Source organism: Fukomys damarensis, unplaced genomic scaffold (genome assembly GCF_012274545.1).
Source record: "Fukomys damarensis isolate Sample0158 unplaced genomic scaffold, DMR_v1.0_HiC HiC_scaffold_30, whole genome shotgun sequence".
NCBI classification, from domain to species: Eukaryota; Metazoa; Chordata; class Mammalia; order Rodentia; family Bathyergidae; genus Fukomys; species Fukomys damarensis.
Window position 1 is genome coordinate 9,053,239 of NW_022900942.1, and position 18,558 is coordinate 9,071,796.

General features: G+C 37.1%; 1 protein-coding gene across 1 annotated transcript in view; it reads right to left on the reverse strand.

Moving 5' to 3' along the window:
• Znf236 (zinc finger protein 236) overlaps positions 1-18,558 on the reverse strand; it is a gene marked incomplete at its 5' end in the record, with an annotated part of 117,689 nt that overhangs the window by 63,453 nt on the left and 35,678 nt on the right. Inside the window, 5 exons of the mRNA XM_033757385.1 lie at positions 153-413; positions 1,434-1,575; positions 6,372-6,575; positions 7,774-8,046; positions 17,891-18,119. Of these exons, the coding sequence (XP_033613276.1) occupies positions 153-413; positions 1,434-1,575; positions 6,372-6,575; positions 7,774-8,046; positions 17,891-18,119 (1,109 nt within the window). The remainder of the gene's footprint in view (positions 1-152; positions 414-1,433; positions 1,576-6,371; positions 6,576-7,773; positions 8,047-17,890; positions 18,120-18,558) is intronic.

Sequence of the window (18,558 nt, forward strand, 5' to 3'; positions counted from 1 at the left end):
GAAAGAAAGAAAGAAAGAAAGAAAGAAAGAAAGAAAGAAAGAAAGAAAGAAACAACATAAAAATCAAAGACGATTATTTCCTAAAAATGTTCCCCATCACTATCTTAGAATTATAAAGATAACTAAAAAGTTAGCATCAGAATTATACCTACCTATGGGTTTTCATGTGCTTTTTGCAATTTAGTGAGGTCTTAAATGTTTTCTGGCAATAAGGACACATATAGGGACGGAGGTCATTATGTATACCCATGTGTCGCCGTAAGCTACCACCGGTAGTAAAGGCTCCATTACATATTAGACACTTGAAAGACTTCAGTCCAGTGTGTGTCCGGACGTGTGCTTTTAACACACCTGCAGAAACAAAGCCTCTTCCACACTGAGAACATTTAAAAGGTTTTTCACCTGTATGTGACCTAAAAAGAAAAAAACTGTAATGAACAAGTTTCTTACACTTTTATAATGCCCTATATTTAGAAGACACTCATATATATTCCACTTGATTGTCACATTTTTTAATCAGCAAAGACATAACACTTTATATTTTACAAAGGACAAGTCTGAGGCTCAAGTGGCTAAGTGACTTGCCAAAGACAAAGAGCTGCACGCGATAGGAAATGAGGACTTGTGTCTTCTAAATTCTAAACTTTCTCTATGTTACACTGTCTCCCATGATCAAATGTCTACTTCTTTTCACTGATTCAATCACCAGGAATTAAAACTCAGATAAATACACTTGAAAAACTTAAAGGAAATTCTAATCTAACCAAATACTTCTTTGATAGTTCCTGGAAATTGCAAATACTTAAATATAAGTGGAATGGAAGTAAAATTCGGCAGCAATTTTCTGAGTAAAATACTTTAGTCAAGACACTGAAGAGCTGAGTACAGGGGTGAACATGTGTTTTGTTGTTATTGTTGATGTTTCTTTTCTGTACTGGAGAGTGAACCTGGGGTCTGTGCATTAAGCCATATTCGTAGCCCTTTTTATTTTTTATTTTGAGGCAAGATCTCACCAATTCACCCAGGCTGGACTCAAACTTGTAATCTTTGTGCCTCAGCCTCCCAAAATGTGAGCCACCACACCCAGTGGTACACTTTATAATCCCAGCTATTTAGGAGACTGAAGCAGAAGGATCTCAAGTTTGAGGCTAGGACCCAGTCTCAAAATAAAATTTCCAAAAATGGGCTGGGAGCATAGTTCAGTAGTAGAGAGCTTGCCTAATATGTGCAGGTCTAGGATTCAATCCTTGGCACAGGAAAGAAAAAAAAAATAGAAGAATAAAAAAACGCCATTTGCCAATAAATATTTTGAGGTCAAATATGATATTTTAAATACTAAAAGCTAATAGCATCCTAATGCTTCTAGGCATGACCAGATCATTAAATCTGTGTAACTCTACTAAATTTCTACCTCTCAATCTATGTTGCCTTACCTGATATGTTGTTTAAGATGGCAAGATTTTTTATATGCTCGATGACAGTAAAAACACTTGTAAGGTCTATCTGCTTCATTTACAAGATTATTATTAAAATAATTTTGAAAAAATTGGTTTCTTGGAATGGGCTGGATAAGACCTATAAACCAAAAGAAAAGCAGGAAAAAGTCACTATACACACTAATAATAAAACTAAATGTCAAAAGGCATCTGCTTTGCCTTGAAGATAAAAACTATGATGAGTTATGTGGTTTATTTATTCATTTTTATTTTTTTGAGACAGAGTCTTATTTGGTAGTGCAGGCCTCCCTTGAGCTCACTATGTTGCCAAGGCTTGAAATCAAGGTGATCATCCTACCTCAGCCTCCCAAGGACTGGGATTACAGGTGTGCACCATCACGCCTGGCTTTCTGATACATTGTAGATTCCAGTATTGTAGCCAAATGCCATTTTAATATTTAAATACTATTGGAATGTTGCAGAAGGTCGATTACTGGCACTACTTTTAGTGCAATTGGCCTTTTGCCAACAAAATAAACCTTTTGTTATTTTACTTCCATTCTGCTTCTCTGTATCTGTCATTCACCAATTCCTTCCACAAAAGGAGGAATATTTATAAATTAACATACTACCTTTATAACATGAGTATGTATACTATCACAAGTACTTGCTTCTACAGCCAATTTTTAATGACTTTCTACATTTATTTTCTACTTAGGAATTTGTTGACATAGAACTTACAAAACTATGTACAAAATTTAGGTCAGGATTTTAAATCTCCTATTTACACAGAATAATTATTGTACATGAGGCATTTTAAACTCAAAACATAAATTATTCTAACATGTTCTTTTGTTCTGAAATAAAACAAGCATTTTCACAAAATTTTATTAAAGGAATTTCCATTTCTAGTCCTCTCTCCTGCCTTAGCAGTACCTCGAACTTCTATGTAATAATTATATACTTAAGATACTCTATTTTTTCTTTTCCTAAAAGTCCAGGTTAATGTTTCAATTCTTTTCCCTAAAGCCTATTGCTTCCTCAGCTTTTCCACTGACACACATGGAACAGTATACTTCTAGTCCACCAGGCTAGATATTTCAAAATCTTTGAAAACTCCCTTCACTGTCTCATTAAAATGTTATTTGCCAGTCCTGGACATCAACCTACCTCTCCAATGTCTCTCAAACCTGCTTCTTTATTTCTACTTCCACTTCCTGTGACAGGCTGTAGTCAAAACCCAAGTGCACTAAAAATATTTGTATAATGTTAACTTCAGGCTATTGTATATGGTGCATATAAAATATAAATGTATTTTGTGTTTATATTTGAGTTCCAGCCCCAAACTATCTCATTATATATAGGCAAAAATTCCAAAAGCCAAAACATTTAAGCTTCAGTGAAGTACAACTCTGACTTAGAATTTGGAAGATCAAGGTCCTCTATCCACCATGAGTATAAGCCAGCTGCATGACCAAAAGCATAACCCTAGACTCCAGTCTTTACATCAACAAAATGTAAAAATAGAGAAAGTAAAGAAGTTGTGAAATGACTGTTTTTAAATTCACATGTGTTATGGCTTTTATCTAGATGAACCCCTCATGTGCTCAGAGGTAAATCTTTCGGTGGTAGTGAGATCATGGGTATGTGATACTGGACTATGTGTGTGTTAACTAGATTAGTCCACTGATTAGTTTAGCATGACTGGGACGACAGGATTACTAAAGAGGGAAGCCCTGCTCTGGTTGTGGGTGGCACCAACCAACAGACTTGTAGCCTGCACAGAATATAAAGGGACAGATGGAAGGCAACCTGGCTGCTTCTTTTCTGCCCTCACATGGACTGTTTCTCCTCTGTCATGCCACTCTGCCTTGGAGCTAGCCAACTATGAAAGCTCTACAAACTGTGAACTAAAACAAACCTTCTCTCCTTTATCTTGTGGGTATCAGGGGTTATGTCCCAGCAATGAGAAAGTAACTAAGATGACATGAATCTTTAAAAGTTTTAAAAAATATATTGTACTAGTCTGCACCAGAATACCCCACCTCCCAGTCAAATTGAAAACAGTGGTATCTTGGTTCACAAACGTAATTTGTTCCACAATTCTGGAGAAGATGGCCATGTTTGTGTTCATGCAGGAAAGATGGTCACAGCTGTGTTCCTACCTGATTCATAGTTTACAAAAACAAAATTTTGCCAAACACATTGTTTGTAAACAAAAATATTCATAAACTGAGGTACCACTGTTCCACTGTAATTGTAAACTTTTCTATACTAAAATCTTTCCTAGCTATATTTTATCAATATCTATCCCACAGCCAAGTCTTTTCTGTAGCCCTCAAGGGGCTCAGAGTATAACAAAAGGCATAGACACAAATATAAGTAATGATGAAATTAAGTGTAATAATTTAAAATTCCTGGGCCGGGGATTTAGCTCAGTGGTTCAGTGGCCTGCCTTGCAAGTGCAAGGACCCGAGTTCAATCCCCGGTACCAAAAAAATAAAAATAAAAATAAAAAATAAATAAAATAAAATCTCCTTCATGTTTCACACCTAGCCTAACCAAAGGAGAATTCAGCTGCCACTAATTTGGTCTAAAATGCAGACATCTCTGAAGCCAATATGCAAAATGTCTCATTTTAATTGTGAATAAACTCTAGAATAAGATTCTAATATAATAAAACTAAAGATTTATAAACTTCAAAACAAGAACACTACAGGCATTTAATTAGATGCATAACCTGAAAGAAGAGAATGGTGATTGTGGTTTTTGTAAGCCACCAAAACTAGAGGATATCAAAGTATTCTAACCTACTACAGGAAACAAACACCATAATAGTTGTACTTCCCAGGAAATGTGTTGGAACACATACATAAAGTCATCAGATCGCAGCATGCTGCAGAATATGATCTTTCACTATCTTATCAACCTTTTGTGCTTTGTGGTATTCCATTTCTTCTAAAGTCAATGCTGGTAAATATATTATCCAGAAAAAAAGGACCATATCACCCTAAAGCTTCACATTTTAAAATTATTGATTTGCAAATTTCTATCTGTGCTTACAGCATCTTTCTCGATTCCCACTGTTTTCTCATCTTCTGTTTCATTTGGTAATGACAAGTCATCTATTTTACTATTCATTTTTTAAAGTCATAAAATTTTCAAATTTATCTTAAATCCTTTAACAGGTACTAATTCCTTTCTGCTACTTTTTTTTCATTTATATTCTTTTTAAGTTAAATGTTACTTATTTTCATTCTAATTTTTTAATAAGAAATATTCAAAAACCTTTATTTTTCTAAGGCAGCTTTGATCTGTCTAATCTGTTTACATACTGTTCCCAACCATAATATACAAATTTCAGTTTTGAGTCTTTCTGTTCCATATAATTAGGTTTTGAATGGCCATTTTTATTCATCTGTTTTCATGGAACTATGGAGACTATACCCTTACACATCAACTTTTGAGAATTTACTGAAATTTTTCTGTACCATAGCATGTAAATATATGTCTTATCCATATTTGAAAAAGTATGTATTTTAAAGTTTTAAACAAAAGCCACTGAAACTATTAAAACACTCTTTTTAATATGTATACTCCAATCTTCAGTTTTACTGTGGTTTTTTTGTTTTGGTACTGGGGATCAACCTCAGGACCTTGTGCTTGTGAGGCAGGCAGCAGCACCACTGAGCTAAATCCCCAGCCCCTTGTGTTATTTAAATTGATCTTTCTAATTAAGGGCCTCTCACTTATATTTGAGAATTTGAATATTTCTCCTTTTTTTCTAATTGCTGTGGTTCATATATTTTGATGTTATGCTCTTAAAACCTACAAAGGTTCATTTTATTTATGACCTATTATATCAATCTAAAATATCTCTGTACACCATTTAACCTTTTTATATTAAATTATATTTTCTTTCATATTAATATTGCTTATAGACTGGATTACCTTGCCTAGGAAAAATTACATCATACAGAAACTGCTTAAAAATATAAATTCACATGCAGAATTTAAAGAATGCTATAGTCTGAATGCTTGTGCTCCCCGCAAGAAAAACTCAAATGTCAAAATCTAAACCCCAAATGACAGAAAGAGTATGAGGAAGGGGGCTTCCACCAGTGAAAAGGTAGAACCCTCGTGAATGGGATTAGTACTCTTTTTTTGTGATGCTGCTATTGTTTTCCTCTTTTTTTTTTCAGAGATTAGTAGTCTTATAACAGAGGCCCTAGAGAGCTGCATAGCCCTTTCTTTTACCACGGGAAGACATGTGCAGAAAGTACAGTCTGTAAGGAAGAGGGCCCCAGACACTTAATCTGCCAGTAGCTCAATCTTTTCTTCTCAACCTGCAGAACTATGAGAAATAAACTTTCTATTTATAAACTACCCAATTTAAACTGATTTTGTTACAGACGTCCAAACAGGTTTCTTAAATTTTGTTCTAGTAATTACGCAAACATCAATTTTCTGAAGATTGTAGTGAAGAGTGTTCTCCTGGTTATCAAAATCATAGATGGCTTGATCACAATATAATTGAGCCTAAAAAGAACTTAAAAGCAGGCAGGATTTTCTTTTCAAGGAAAATATTACAGCCCAAATAGTTATCTGTTTTAGACCACATGAGAATTCAAAGATTTAAACAGTAAGTTCAATGTACATTCCACATAAAAAAATCCTTGTCACCTGGATGGTCTCACTGACTCAGAAACACTTTTTCACTGATAACTTCTACCTCTACTTTCACACGGTTTCTCTGAACCAAAATCACAATTTGAGCATTGGTATAGAATCCATAAACAAAACAATGTTTAACAAAAAATTATTACCAACCTCAACACTATATACCTCACATACCACAATATGTATGCATCTTTTACAAGTGCTAAAGGAAAGTATATTCAGTGACTTGTAAAGACACCCTAGAGTCCATCTTACCTAAGTCAGTTATGAGAATTGGTTCTTGCAAAGGAATATCGGGGACTGGAACATTAGTCTTCCCAACACGAACCTTTGCAGGTTTGCGCTGGTGCCTCATCTTCCGTAATTCCGTATGTTTAAAATGGGAAGCAATGTGAGTCTTCCTATGGCCTGAGGTTCGAAACTTTTTGTCACAGTGAGGACAAGCAAAAGGCCTAACTCCTAATGAAAATAAAAGCACATTTTAGAATTACATCAAGGAATTACAGCTCAACAACAAATGCAAACATAAAATGTTAGTATTTCCAATATTGATTTGATTATTCAATTTGTTATTCCATACTTAAACTTTCAGAGGTTAAAAAGAGATTATATTTTCTCGTTTGTATGCAGTGCATATTATGCATGTTAGAGCATGTACTAAAAGCATTTTAAGTAAAACAAAACAATATGCTGTCTTCAGGACATAGTCTAAAGTTATTAAACATATATATTCCAACAAAAGAATTCAAAAATGTTCTCTCTCTCAAGTTCTCACCTGTGCACTGCAATGACAACACCCATTTCCCAGCTGGCTGGGACCATAGACTCTAGTGCTTCAATAGCACTGGTGTCTTCATAAACCAGCCCTGAGAGGTTGCTGCCACTGACTAAATAATGATGATAGTAGTAATATCCTGCTAACATCCTCTACTACTGTGCCCATTTCTGAAGGAAATGTCTGCCCTCCTTTTAAAAATGTAATAGTAAATAAAAATGTAGATTCCAAGGAAGGACATACGACAAAACTAACAAATTTTAGCTTCTTCAAACACAGCCACAGTCAGTCCAGCGGAAGACCTCAGGTCTATGAGGCAACACTGCTAGGAAGTACGAAGCTTTTGAGGGGTGATAAAAAGGTTCCAATTAGATGATGGTGTGAGTTGCACAATTCTAAACTGTGCACCTTGTGAATTTTACAATATGTGAATTATACCTCAATAAAACTGTATTTCAAAAGATGTAGAGCCCATATATGAAAAACCCCATGCTCTAACAGTGACAAGAAATGATTCAGGACAGCACAGGAGGTATCCAGGTCTTACTCTCTGCTAAAGATCTAAGCCTGATGGGCCCTAGCCAGAGAGTACTGGGCTATTCTCTAGCTAACGGCTGCAGGCTCTCTGGGATTATGGATTATCAGGTTCTGAGAAAGCCTTGGCCAGTCTAAAACTAAAGTGGATCTTCCATAAGCAATCTCTTCACCATCTGCAACTATATTTTTATTTACAAATGCTATTTCAGATGCCTCCCTCCTTATAACATTAGTTCCATGGGGATCAAGGCTACAAATCAATAAATACCACTTAGAAAAAAGAAAAATGCCACCTCTACTCTGGGTGTTATGTATCAGCAACCTCCTCTGAGGAACCATGCATACCTGTGTGTAGGCGGATGTGTACCTTGAGGCTCCCTGAGGTGGAAAAGCTCTTCATGCAGTACTGGCACTTGAAGGCCTTGATACCAGTGTGGGTTTTTATATGAGCTGTCAGTGTGCTCTTCACAGCAAAGGCCCGGAAACACTGTGGACACTTGAAAGGTTTCTCGTGGGTATGGATACGGATATGGCGCACGAGGTCACTGGGCTTCCGGAACTCTTTGGTGCAATAGGGGCACACATGCCACCGCACCCCATTCTCCTCACGAATTGAGCCTGGAGTGAAAAGAAAAGCAGAATAGTCCAGCCCAGACCAGGAACTTTCACAAACAAAGCAAGGCCCTCCAGTCCTTCCATGGAAGACAGAGACAGCATGTTATACCTATGAAGAGCTATATATGCTCTGTCACAGCAGGTAATATAGGGTCAATTACAAAACCTGAAACTTCCATGATCACCAAAGTTATCAAGAATGATGATTTCATCTTGAAAAAGGCCTTAACTGTTCATGAGAACACAATGCACAGCCTCCAAAACAGCTGATTGAATAGGCAAGAGATGCAAATCAAGAGATAAGAGATACATCCAATTAAGAATCAATGAGAATCAAAGCAGCTGTGGTCAAATGACTCTAATCAACTCAAAGAACATGAAGAGAAAGAATGAAGTTAAATAAGTATTTCTTGAGCCTAATATCACAAGTTAAAAATAAGGCAAATACAAAAATTTAGTAAATGTTACGTTTTCACACTATAAAAGGTAAATTTAAAATAGTTAAGATAATAGTATACATGACACTAGAGACCTCATAATCAAATGTAAAAGATTTTGTCTTCCCCAGTATAAAAATTATTCAGCTTTCCAGACAGGTATGGCGCCATTGAGCTATATTCCCATCCCTATATTATTCAACCTTCAATCAAGCTTAAAACTATTCTCAGCTGAAGTAAAATTCATGAAAACATAATTAATTTCTAAAATACAAAAAATTGTAAATGAAATTTTGAAAAGTCTTATTACATTTATTCATTTATAACTAAATAGTTATCTATAGTAATTAGTTCATTCAGATAAAGAATCTGCTATATAAAATCAAAAAGATGTTGGTAGTATAATAAAATTAACCACAAATTTTCAACTCAAATCTATTTAACTCTGTCAGACATACTTTTGTTTCTTCTTCCTTGTTATCAGAAATACAAGGAATTTTTGCTATATATGTGAATTTGTAAAGGGAGAAAACATTTTTCCTGATAATGTTTGTTGCAAGAATAAAACATTCTCAGAAAGGGAGCTAAGTAGAAAAGAAAAATAGTAATAAAACTCTAATACCTACTAGTTAAAATGAGGAAATCATCGCCATAACTTCAATTCTTCCAAACAAGAATGAAAATATATCTGTGATTATCTAGGAAGTCATAATTTAAAGTTGTCACAAAGTTCTAGTGATTAGGTAAAACAGACTGCAACAGAGACTTCAAATTGGCAACCTTGGAGTTCTAAGCGTGGCTTCCACATGTGAGGCAAAAAGAAATACTGAATTCAACTTTTCAACTGAGACAAATGGAAAGATCTGAAAACCCAGACCTATATCCCACTAGGTAAGTTCCCTTGGTGCTGAACAACAGCTTTCCTCTTCAAACACATTATTGCATTCAGAAAGAAAAAAATATATAATTATCTTTAAGAGGAAAAGAATTTTCTAAAACTCAGCATCTAGGCTTTATCTAAAAGCAAAAAATAGTGATTAAAATGTTACCAGTACAGCACTCAATAGGAAAATACAAAAAGCAATTCTATCAAAGACATGGAGAAGTTCATTATGACTACTCTTAGTTTACAGTGCTCTAGAAATAGTTGTCAATGCAATGAGGCAAAAATAAGAAATATACTGAATAGGGACCGGGGATTTAGCTCAGTGGGTTTGCTAACTGCCTCAAAAGCACAAGGTCCCAAGTTCAAGCCCCGGTACCAAAAAAAGAGAAACATATTGAATAGTCTAAAGACAAAAACAGAACATTACTTACAAAAAACACAGTCATTTAGTCTTAAAAACCTAGACCCTAAGTTCTAATACACATAGACAACAATCCAACAAGAAAAAAATAAAATAGTACTAAAATATAGAGCAAAAAGATAAATGAATGGTACTAAGGAAAAACATGATAAACTCTTCAATTGTTATAAATATAGATTTCAAAATACTATCATCCTTAATTTATCACAGCCAGTAAAAATTAAAATTAGCTCAACAAAAATGTAAGTATACAGGTAGGATGCACAGGCAGATGCTTTTTGGGTAAAATCCCATTAGGTTGCTTACAAAACGTACCGTGGCCTGCTTGGAGAAACAAAAGATTCACCCAGATGCCTAGCAGGTATGTGCACAACAAGCTCTAGCCTAGATGACATGTAGGAAAGATGATATCAGGTTCTCTGCATTCAAGAATAAGAACATCAACATAGGAAAATGGATGCATGAGAGTGAAAGAAATAAGACACACATGTGTAAATATCAAATAGTTTCTCTGGTGTGAAAAATTAGAAGTGTAAATAAGATCCAAATTGTATAACTGATAATGTGAAATAGGAAAAGGGCTAAAGGTGTAGGGAAAGTGGGAAGGGTAGGGGAAAGGAAATAAGGGACAAGAAAAAATATGAGAAAAGGAAAAAATGGTAACAGTCTTTGTAAATAGGGGAAGGGGGGGTGAAGGGAAGGCAGGGGTATGGGGAAAAAATGAGAACCAAGACCTGTCATGTAAAGGTATAAGATCCCAATGATAAATGCAACTGTACTGTATACTTAAAAAGTACCAATAAACTCAGTAAGACTAAAAAAAAAAAAAAAAAGAATAAGAATATCAAGTTTAAAAAGTCTGAACTACTTTTCAACAAAGACAACACTTCATAGACGCTGGCTGCAAGTTCAGGTGCTGACTCCCAAGTCAGGAAAGACTTTTGTGTCACATAAAGCAGCCCACATCTTCTGGCTTTTTTATTACAGAATTTCTCACTAAGTGGCCCAAGGCTTTGTTTTGGGTTTCTGTTTAAATAACTTCTTAGTAATGCTCCTAAATCTAAGAGGGTAGATCTGTACCTCTCCAAGGCCTTTGATTCAGCATTGACAGACTGTGATGTGGAATGTATGTCAGAGCCATCTCTAATAAAATACAGCATGGAGAAGCAATGCATCCCAAACCTGGGGGAATCGTGGCACCAAATGTTATGGAATTATCATGTTAGTGTATAAAATACAGTGGGACTTGTATTTCTTTACAGACGTATAAGCTAATAAACAGTAGGTTCATAAATATGTTGCTAAGTCACACATCAGTAGAAGTTCTACAGGAGGTCCCTCTAACTGGATCTCTGATATTGTCAATTTTTTAAATGGAATATATTGACAAAATGAAGCTAGCAGAATCTTTGTATCATATAGGTCAGTGTGCTAGGTTTACCAGAAGATGTCCACTCCCTGGCTACATGTTCCAGACTGGTACGTGAAAAGGAGCAGTCACTATTAGTTTGTTGGACTAAATAAGAACAGGGAAATTAGAATGTTTACGAAGCACTATGAGCTACTGAAACAAGAGTGGCTCTGACATTGTAGTTATTAATTCATGAAGATGACAATATTTCCCCTAACATTAATGGGTTTTCCTTATGATTATCTACATATTTTGAAACAATTTACAGCGTTCATATGAGCAAAAAGATGACACAGAAGCAAGCACAGTGCACATCATGGACTTACAATGAAGAATACATCTTTAAACATGATGCTGAAGATGAAGCCATGATTGTGGAATACAGTGAACTGGTGTCTTTATTGGACTGGCCTGCTGGCACTTCACAGCTACTGTAGGCTGCTGCTCAGTTTGCTCAGTTCTACACACAGCACTGACAGACTTCATGGGTTGTAGCAGCTGATGTGGCAATGAGATTGCTAGATACATGAGAAGATGCTCTCGCAGTCTCACTGAGCTCAACTCTCAGGTGACAGTGCAATAGCTAATATTTGCAGGATACAACTGAGACTTTATTTCATTAGGAATCTATTGCAATCAACAAATAGGACCCCTTACACTAGAGTTCTCCTAAACTGCTGCTAAATTTGAAAAGCTTTCCATGGCTAACCCTGGTACCTTCCCTGGGCACTAATGGTGTTTCTTAGATCACAGGGAGTCTGAAAATTCCAATGCAAAGGCATGAAGCAGAACCGCTTACCTCTTCCCTACATTTGTCAGCTCTTAATAATCAATGAATCCTTTCACTGAGAATATTCTGAGTTAAACAAAGAGTTGGCAGAGCTTTTTCCATCTGAGGACAGTTACCAGTCCCAGCTGAATAGCAATAATCAACTCCTTATTTTTTGAGATAGCTGGAATACTGAGATTTTAATTATAAATGTCCACCAGAAATTTAAAAGCATTTTCAAAAGCAATCTGATGGTATTCCCCTCATATTGAGAAGAAATATGCCAACTGAAACCATGTAGAAATTTAAAATTCTGTCAGAAAAACTGCTGATGAAGAAAGGCAAGCATCTCTGGCAGACATTCTCATCCATACTGTTGGTTATGTCAAAAGAGCCAGTAAAATGCCTAGGAGCCAGCAGACCATGACATGACAGGACTCTTCCAAACTCCCTCTGAACTGCTTCAGACAGCCTCACACACCCCGTGCTGTACCCTATAAAAGGGTATTCTCACAAATATAGTTCTCATATTCCTGTATTGCAGAATTATTTGCTTAGAGAAAGAAGTTCTTCCACCAGCTCAGACCCACACTCAAAGATAATGAAGAGAGAGATCTCTGGAGCTCCTTCCCTTATCAGTCAGATTCAGCTACATTGAAGACACATGTACCCCTCTGAAAACATATGCTCAGTCCTCTGCTTCACACAATTGTTGTCGTATGCTCTGACCAGCAATAGAGATCAACCAGTCTGCTGTGTTAAAGAAGCAGATGCTGCAAAGGACTTACTCTGTGATCCTTCAAACTGCCACAGGCGGTGGAATGAGGATATCACAACACATTCAGAAACAGAAACTGTACAAAGTGCTAGTTACTATCCAAGGAGCAGCTAAGTTACCAGATCTAAACACACAGAAGCATTTTATTCCTCAAAGGTGGTTAAGACTGCAGGGAGGTACAGATGGACCAGGGAAATGTGTTCACAAGTACATTCCCTGCATGTTTCCAGCCATATAGAGTGAACCTCGGAGCTGATGGATGCACAGACAGTGCTGGATTACCTAGCTGTACAGACACGCTGAAAAGAACTCACCTCCCACCTGGCCTAAAGCACATCCCCAGCAAGACCAGCCCTCAGTGCTAGCAACCCAGAGATAATCAGATCTTCTCCAATTGCTTCAGCAGTTTCACACTGAAGTCTTAAAATCTTACAGGTGTTCTTCCTGGGATCAAATTCCTGAAGAATAGATCACCCTGTGCCTGTATCATAATCAGGAATTCCAGTCTTTGTAACATTTCTTTGTGCTTACTGCAGTATATTTGTGAGGAGTAGTCTGTAAATTGCATGTGAGTTTCCCTAAATATAACATGAGAAAGAGAAGTTGCTTATAAAAATGCAGTTAAAAAATACAGTGAGATATGTGTAGTTATATGCAGATAGTAGACTACATGTATCTTATATAAGGGACTTCAGTATCCTAAGATTTTGGTATACATGGGGTCCTGAAACCAGGCCACTCCTTGGATAACTGAGGATGACTGTTTTTTAAAAGCAGGTGAAACAAAGAACCATACCATTCTGAAGCCCAACCACTTTCAGATTAAAGGATACCAGCCCCTTATAACACAATACAATAACCAAAGTTCATGGCAACATCCCTAGATCACCAAGAAACAGTTACCAAGACCACCCTCTAGTCTAAAAGAGCAAGTGTGAAGAATGCTTTGAAAAAGGATTCCATACAAAATAATTGAAGCATACCATTTTTATACTTGAAGGAATAATCAGGTTTCTCCACGATTTCTAGTTCACCATATTTCACATAATAAACTTCAAACTTAACTAAAAATTCACAATGATTTATCTGCAATGGGTTGTATGATAAACATAAAAGCAGATTACATCTTCAGTTAATATGCACACTTTTTTAAATTAAGTTTATTAGTACATTTTAGGTATACAATACAGTTACATTCATCATTGGGGTCTTGTACATATACATGATGTATCTTGGTTCTTATTTTCTCCCCATTCCTAGCCCTCTCTTCGCACTCTTCCCTGTTTACAAAGACATTGTTTCCATGGAAACAATGTTTTTCCTCCTCACATACTTTTTCTTTTCCTCTTTTACCTTTCCCCTACTCCTCCCACTTCTCCTATTCTTTTAGACCCTTTGATCCTTATTTACACTTTTTGTTTATCACACCAGAGAAACTATTCAGTATTTACACGTGTCTCATTAATTTCACTTAAAAGTACCACCTCAATGTGCTTCCACTTAGCTATAAATATCTGTAGTTTTTGTTCTTTGTGGCTGAGTAGTACTCCGTTTTATAAAATAAAACCATATCTTTATCCAGTCTCCAATTAATGGGCAATTGTGTTGTTTCCAAGTTTTAGCTATTATAAACTATGCCACTATAAACATGGGTGAGCATATATCGCTGTAGGATGGTTCTAATTCTTTTGGAAAGATACCCTGCAGAGGAATAGCTGAGTCAAATGGGACTTCTAATCCTGTTGTTTGAGGTATCTCCATATTGACTTTCACAGTCGTTGCACCGGTCTGCACAATGAAGAAGGGTTCCTTTCTCCCTGCCAGCATTTGTTATTGGTTGATTTCTTGATAGCAGCCATTCTTTCTGGGGTGAGGTGAAATCTCAGTGTTGTTTTCATCTGCCTCCCTCGGATGACCAATAACATTGGAACATTTTTTTCATATGATTATTTAAGGCTTTTACTTCTTTGTCTGAGAAATGTCTGTTCATTTCAGATGCTCATTTTTTAATTGGGTTTTATATTTGGGGGTCTGATTTTTTTGAGTTCTTCATATATTCTATATAGTAGGCCTTTGTCTGAGGAACTGGTAAATATTTTTTCCCACATTGTAGGTTGTCTCTTAGCTCTCTTGGTGGTTTCTCTTGCAGTGCAGAAGCTTTTGAAAAAGATGAGATCCTAATTGTTCTTTGTGCTAGTTTGTGTTACTGTTCATAAAGTCTTTTCCTATGCCAACATCTTTAAGAGTTCTACCTAACTTAACTTCCAACAAGTTTAGTGTTTCTGTTTTAACATTTAGATCTTTAATTTACTTGGATTTTTGTTTAGTGCATGGTGAAAGATAAACATCTAGTTTTAATCTTTGCTATGTTGAAATCCAGTTTTTCCAACACCATTTATTGAAGAGGCTATCATTCCTCCAGTGAGGATGGCTGGCTCCTTTGTCAAAGATGAGGTAGCTGAGTATGTCTGGAATTGTTTCCGGATCTTCTAATCTATTCCACTGATCCTGAGGTCTGTTTCTTTGCCAGTACTATGCTGTTTTTATCACAGTAGCTTTGTAATATAGTTTCAAGTTGGGGATTGTGATACTCCCTGTCATGTCTCTGTTGCCTAGAATTGCTTTTGCTATTTTAAGTCTCTTCTGATTCCAAAAGAATTTTTGGATTGCTTTCTTTAGTTCTGTGAAATATACTGTTTGCATTTCAATCAGAATTACATTGAATCCGTATAGCAGTTTTGGAAGTATGGCCATTTCCACTACATTGGTTCTTCCTACCCAGGAACAAGGGATGTCTTTCCATTTTCTTATATCCTCCTTGATCTCTTTTTTCAAAGTGTTGTAGTTCTCAATGTAGAGATCTTTTGCTTCCTTTGTTAGACTGATTCCTTGTCTTGTTCCTGATGTTAGCATGAAAGTTTTCAGTTTTTGACCATTTAGTATGATGTTGGCTGTTGGTTTTCCATAGATAGCCTTTATAAGGTTGAGATAAAGACCATCTATTCCAATTTTCTGCAGGGTTTTTATCATGAATGGGTGTTGAATTTTGTCAAATACGGACAAAGCTGAACAAATCTAAGAACAGTGATTTTACAAGGCAGATTATGATCAACCCAGGAATCTAATGAAGGTTAATTCCAAGCTGTGAAGAAAGTGTTACAACTGACAAGAACAGTTTTCTCATGATCACTGAATGTCCTAACAGAGGGAATATCTATCTAAAAATATGTCCCCAGTAATTTTCCTGCCAAGCGTCAGTGAAATCCAAAATGAAAAAGAAAAAGGGCACTGGCTCAAAACTGTATTAAGGACCACGTCTACTCTAAAATTACTAGAACAGCATACACTCTCTCAATGCTATATGTATAGAATATACTCAAGTACCTGGGAATTGGGTAAACCTTACCAAGTCTTTAAGCACAGCAATCCCTGTCAACACTACATGAAGTCCCAAAGGGTGTAGGGAAGAAAGCTATTTCCAGTACCTGGAAAGGCATTTCAGATGAAGGTGACATCTCAGTTTAGGGGCATTTGTTACTTAGCATTTTCACGAAGGGAAATCAGGCTTTTTGCCTAAGGAAAGCTACTTATCACTTGGTGGCCTGCAGCCAGGTTAGAGCATCTTCAATTTAGCACAGTAGCTAGACAAGATCAAGCAGGAGCTCATATGTGTATTTTCTTTTTTTTGGTACCAGGGATCAAACTCGGGACCTTGAGCTTGGGAGGCAGACAGATGCACCACTAAGCTAAATCCCCAGCCCTTCATATGTATATTTTCAATACTTAATTAGGACCATGTAAACCTGTGCAACCTCTAAGACTATGATACAGCTAACCCCACCCCCCCACCCCACCCCAAAGCCCAAGATCAAGAAACACTGGAGACCAGGAAATTTTTCCACCTGGAGAGCAGAAGCCAGATCCAGAACAGAGGACTATATGCGCACCTATGTTTATAGCAGCACAGTTTGTAATAGCTAAAACATGGAAACACCCCATTTGCCCATCAGTTGGAAACTGGATAAAAAAAAGGAAATTTTTTTTCCACCTGGAGAGCAGAAGCCAGATCTAGGAGAACAGAGGACTAATGCTATATATTGTGAAAAACAAGACTTCCCAGTCACGTGTCATCTATGTATAAAAATTATGTTTAGAAAAGAACTGCCAACAGACATGGCAATGTAGCCTCATGCTTTACAGTGAGAAAGCACATGCACCCCAGGATATCTAGAAGAGGCTTGCACAAAACAGGAACACTCTTGCCCAAAAGACACTCTCTCCTGGTAAATATCTACACCTAAGCAAGAGCCATGCTGAGAACCAGGGAGTTCAGACACAAACAGAATTCATTCCGGACCAGACAGAGTATGCCAATCAGCACAAGAGAACGTAAGCGTCACACCACCCTAAGTGTAGTGAAAGGTGAGACAGGTATGTACACTGTAGGGCTTCTGTGACAGCAGCCCTGAGGCTACCAAGGGACCACCAATTTAGACAGAGAAAACTGGAAAGGGTGAGGAAGACATGCAGCGCCAATAGCCTCATAAACCATGATGTCTAGAATACACAGGAATATGAAAATGGCAGGAATCTAACTTCACTAGAAAGTAAGATTGTATCCCTAAAAGAGTGGAGGGAAGCCTACAGCACAGATTGAGATGAATGATGATGGATCCAAGAAGAGAAGGCAGGCACGGAATGGGACAGGAGTAGGGGTTCAGGCAGAGTGGGGCTAGGAGCTCACAAGTGGCAGCAGACAGAAGGAATAAGCCGGAAGAGCTCATCAAGAGACCAAAGCAACGGAGCCCTGAGCAAAAGGCAGCAGAAGCAGAAAATGAAGGAAGTGATGGATCTAAAACTGTGAGAGGTACCTAGAGCTAGCATAGAGAACAAAAACAGCTGCAAGTTTGAACTTGGGGACCAGTTGAGAAACTAACAACAGGAAAGAAGATCACTAAGGAACCAAGAGGTACAGCCAAAAAGTTTCACAGGTGCTATCCTCTTTCACTTTTAATACATTAGCTACAGTTAAGATTCAGAATATGCCACAAACATGTCACTTTAGGAGGAGAAAAAGGAGGCATGCTTCTCAAGCACAAGCATATGCTATTGAAGGTGTCTGAAGGGCAAAGCATACTAAATTACCTGGTAGAAATGGTGACTTCTTCTTTATCACTTTTTTCTCTTTTTTATCCAACTTCTCAGGGCTTTCCTGCCCTTTGTCCTGCCCTGCATCCGGAGGGTCACCTTGCTCAGTAGAAACACTGGAGGTGTCTGGACTCTGAGTTGGTGCTGCAGACGTCTTGGTGTGGCTGCAGTCGCTGGGAGGTGCTGCAACTGGAAGTGAAGACAGCCCACTGTTTTCTAAGGCTTGCTGAGACAGAACAAAACTAAGAGGTTAGAAGAGGCAACGACCCACATCTGCCTACCGACATCAATCCCAAGATGCTATAAAGCTTTACCCGCAGAATTCTAACTCCACTCCAAGAAACACATCCTACTATTCCAAGTGATCATTTATCAATGTAGCTCCTTAAGGTTATAATGCCCCTGTAGGTACTTCATATCTAACCCCCCACCCAAAATACAATATGAGAAACAACTATGTTTCTCAATTAAAGGGAATTAAAAGTACTCAATCAACTTTCTGAACTCTTACCTCAGACAATTTAGGTTGCCTGAACAGATCTGGGACTATCTTATGGCATTATTTACACCGGGTTAACTTTTAAGACACTGGCTGTGGACTGACATCATGAGATTCATTACACCACTGGTCAAATATATATGTATGTATGTATGTATGTGTATAT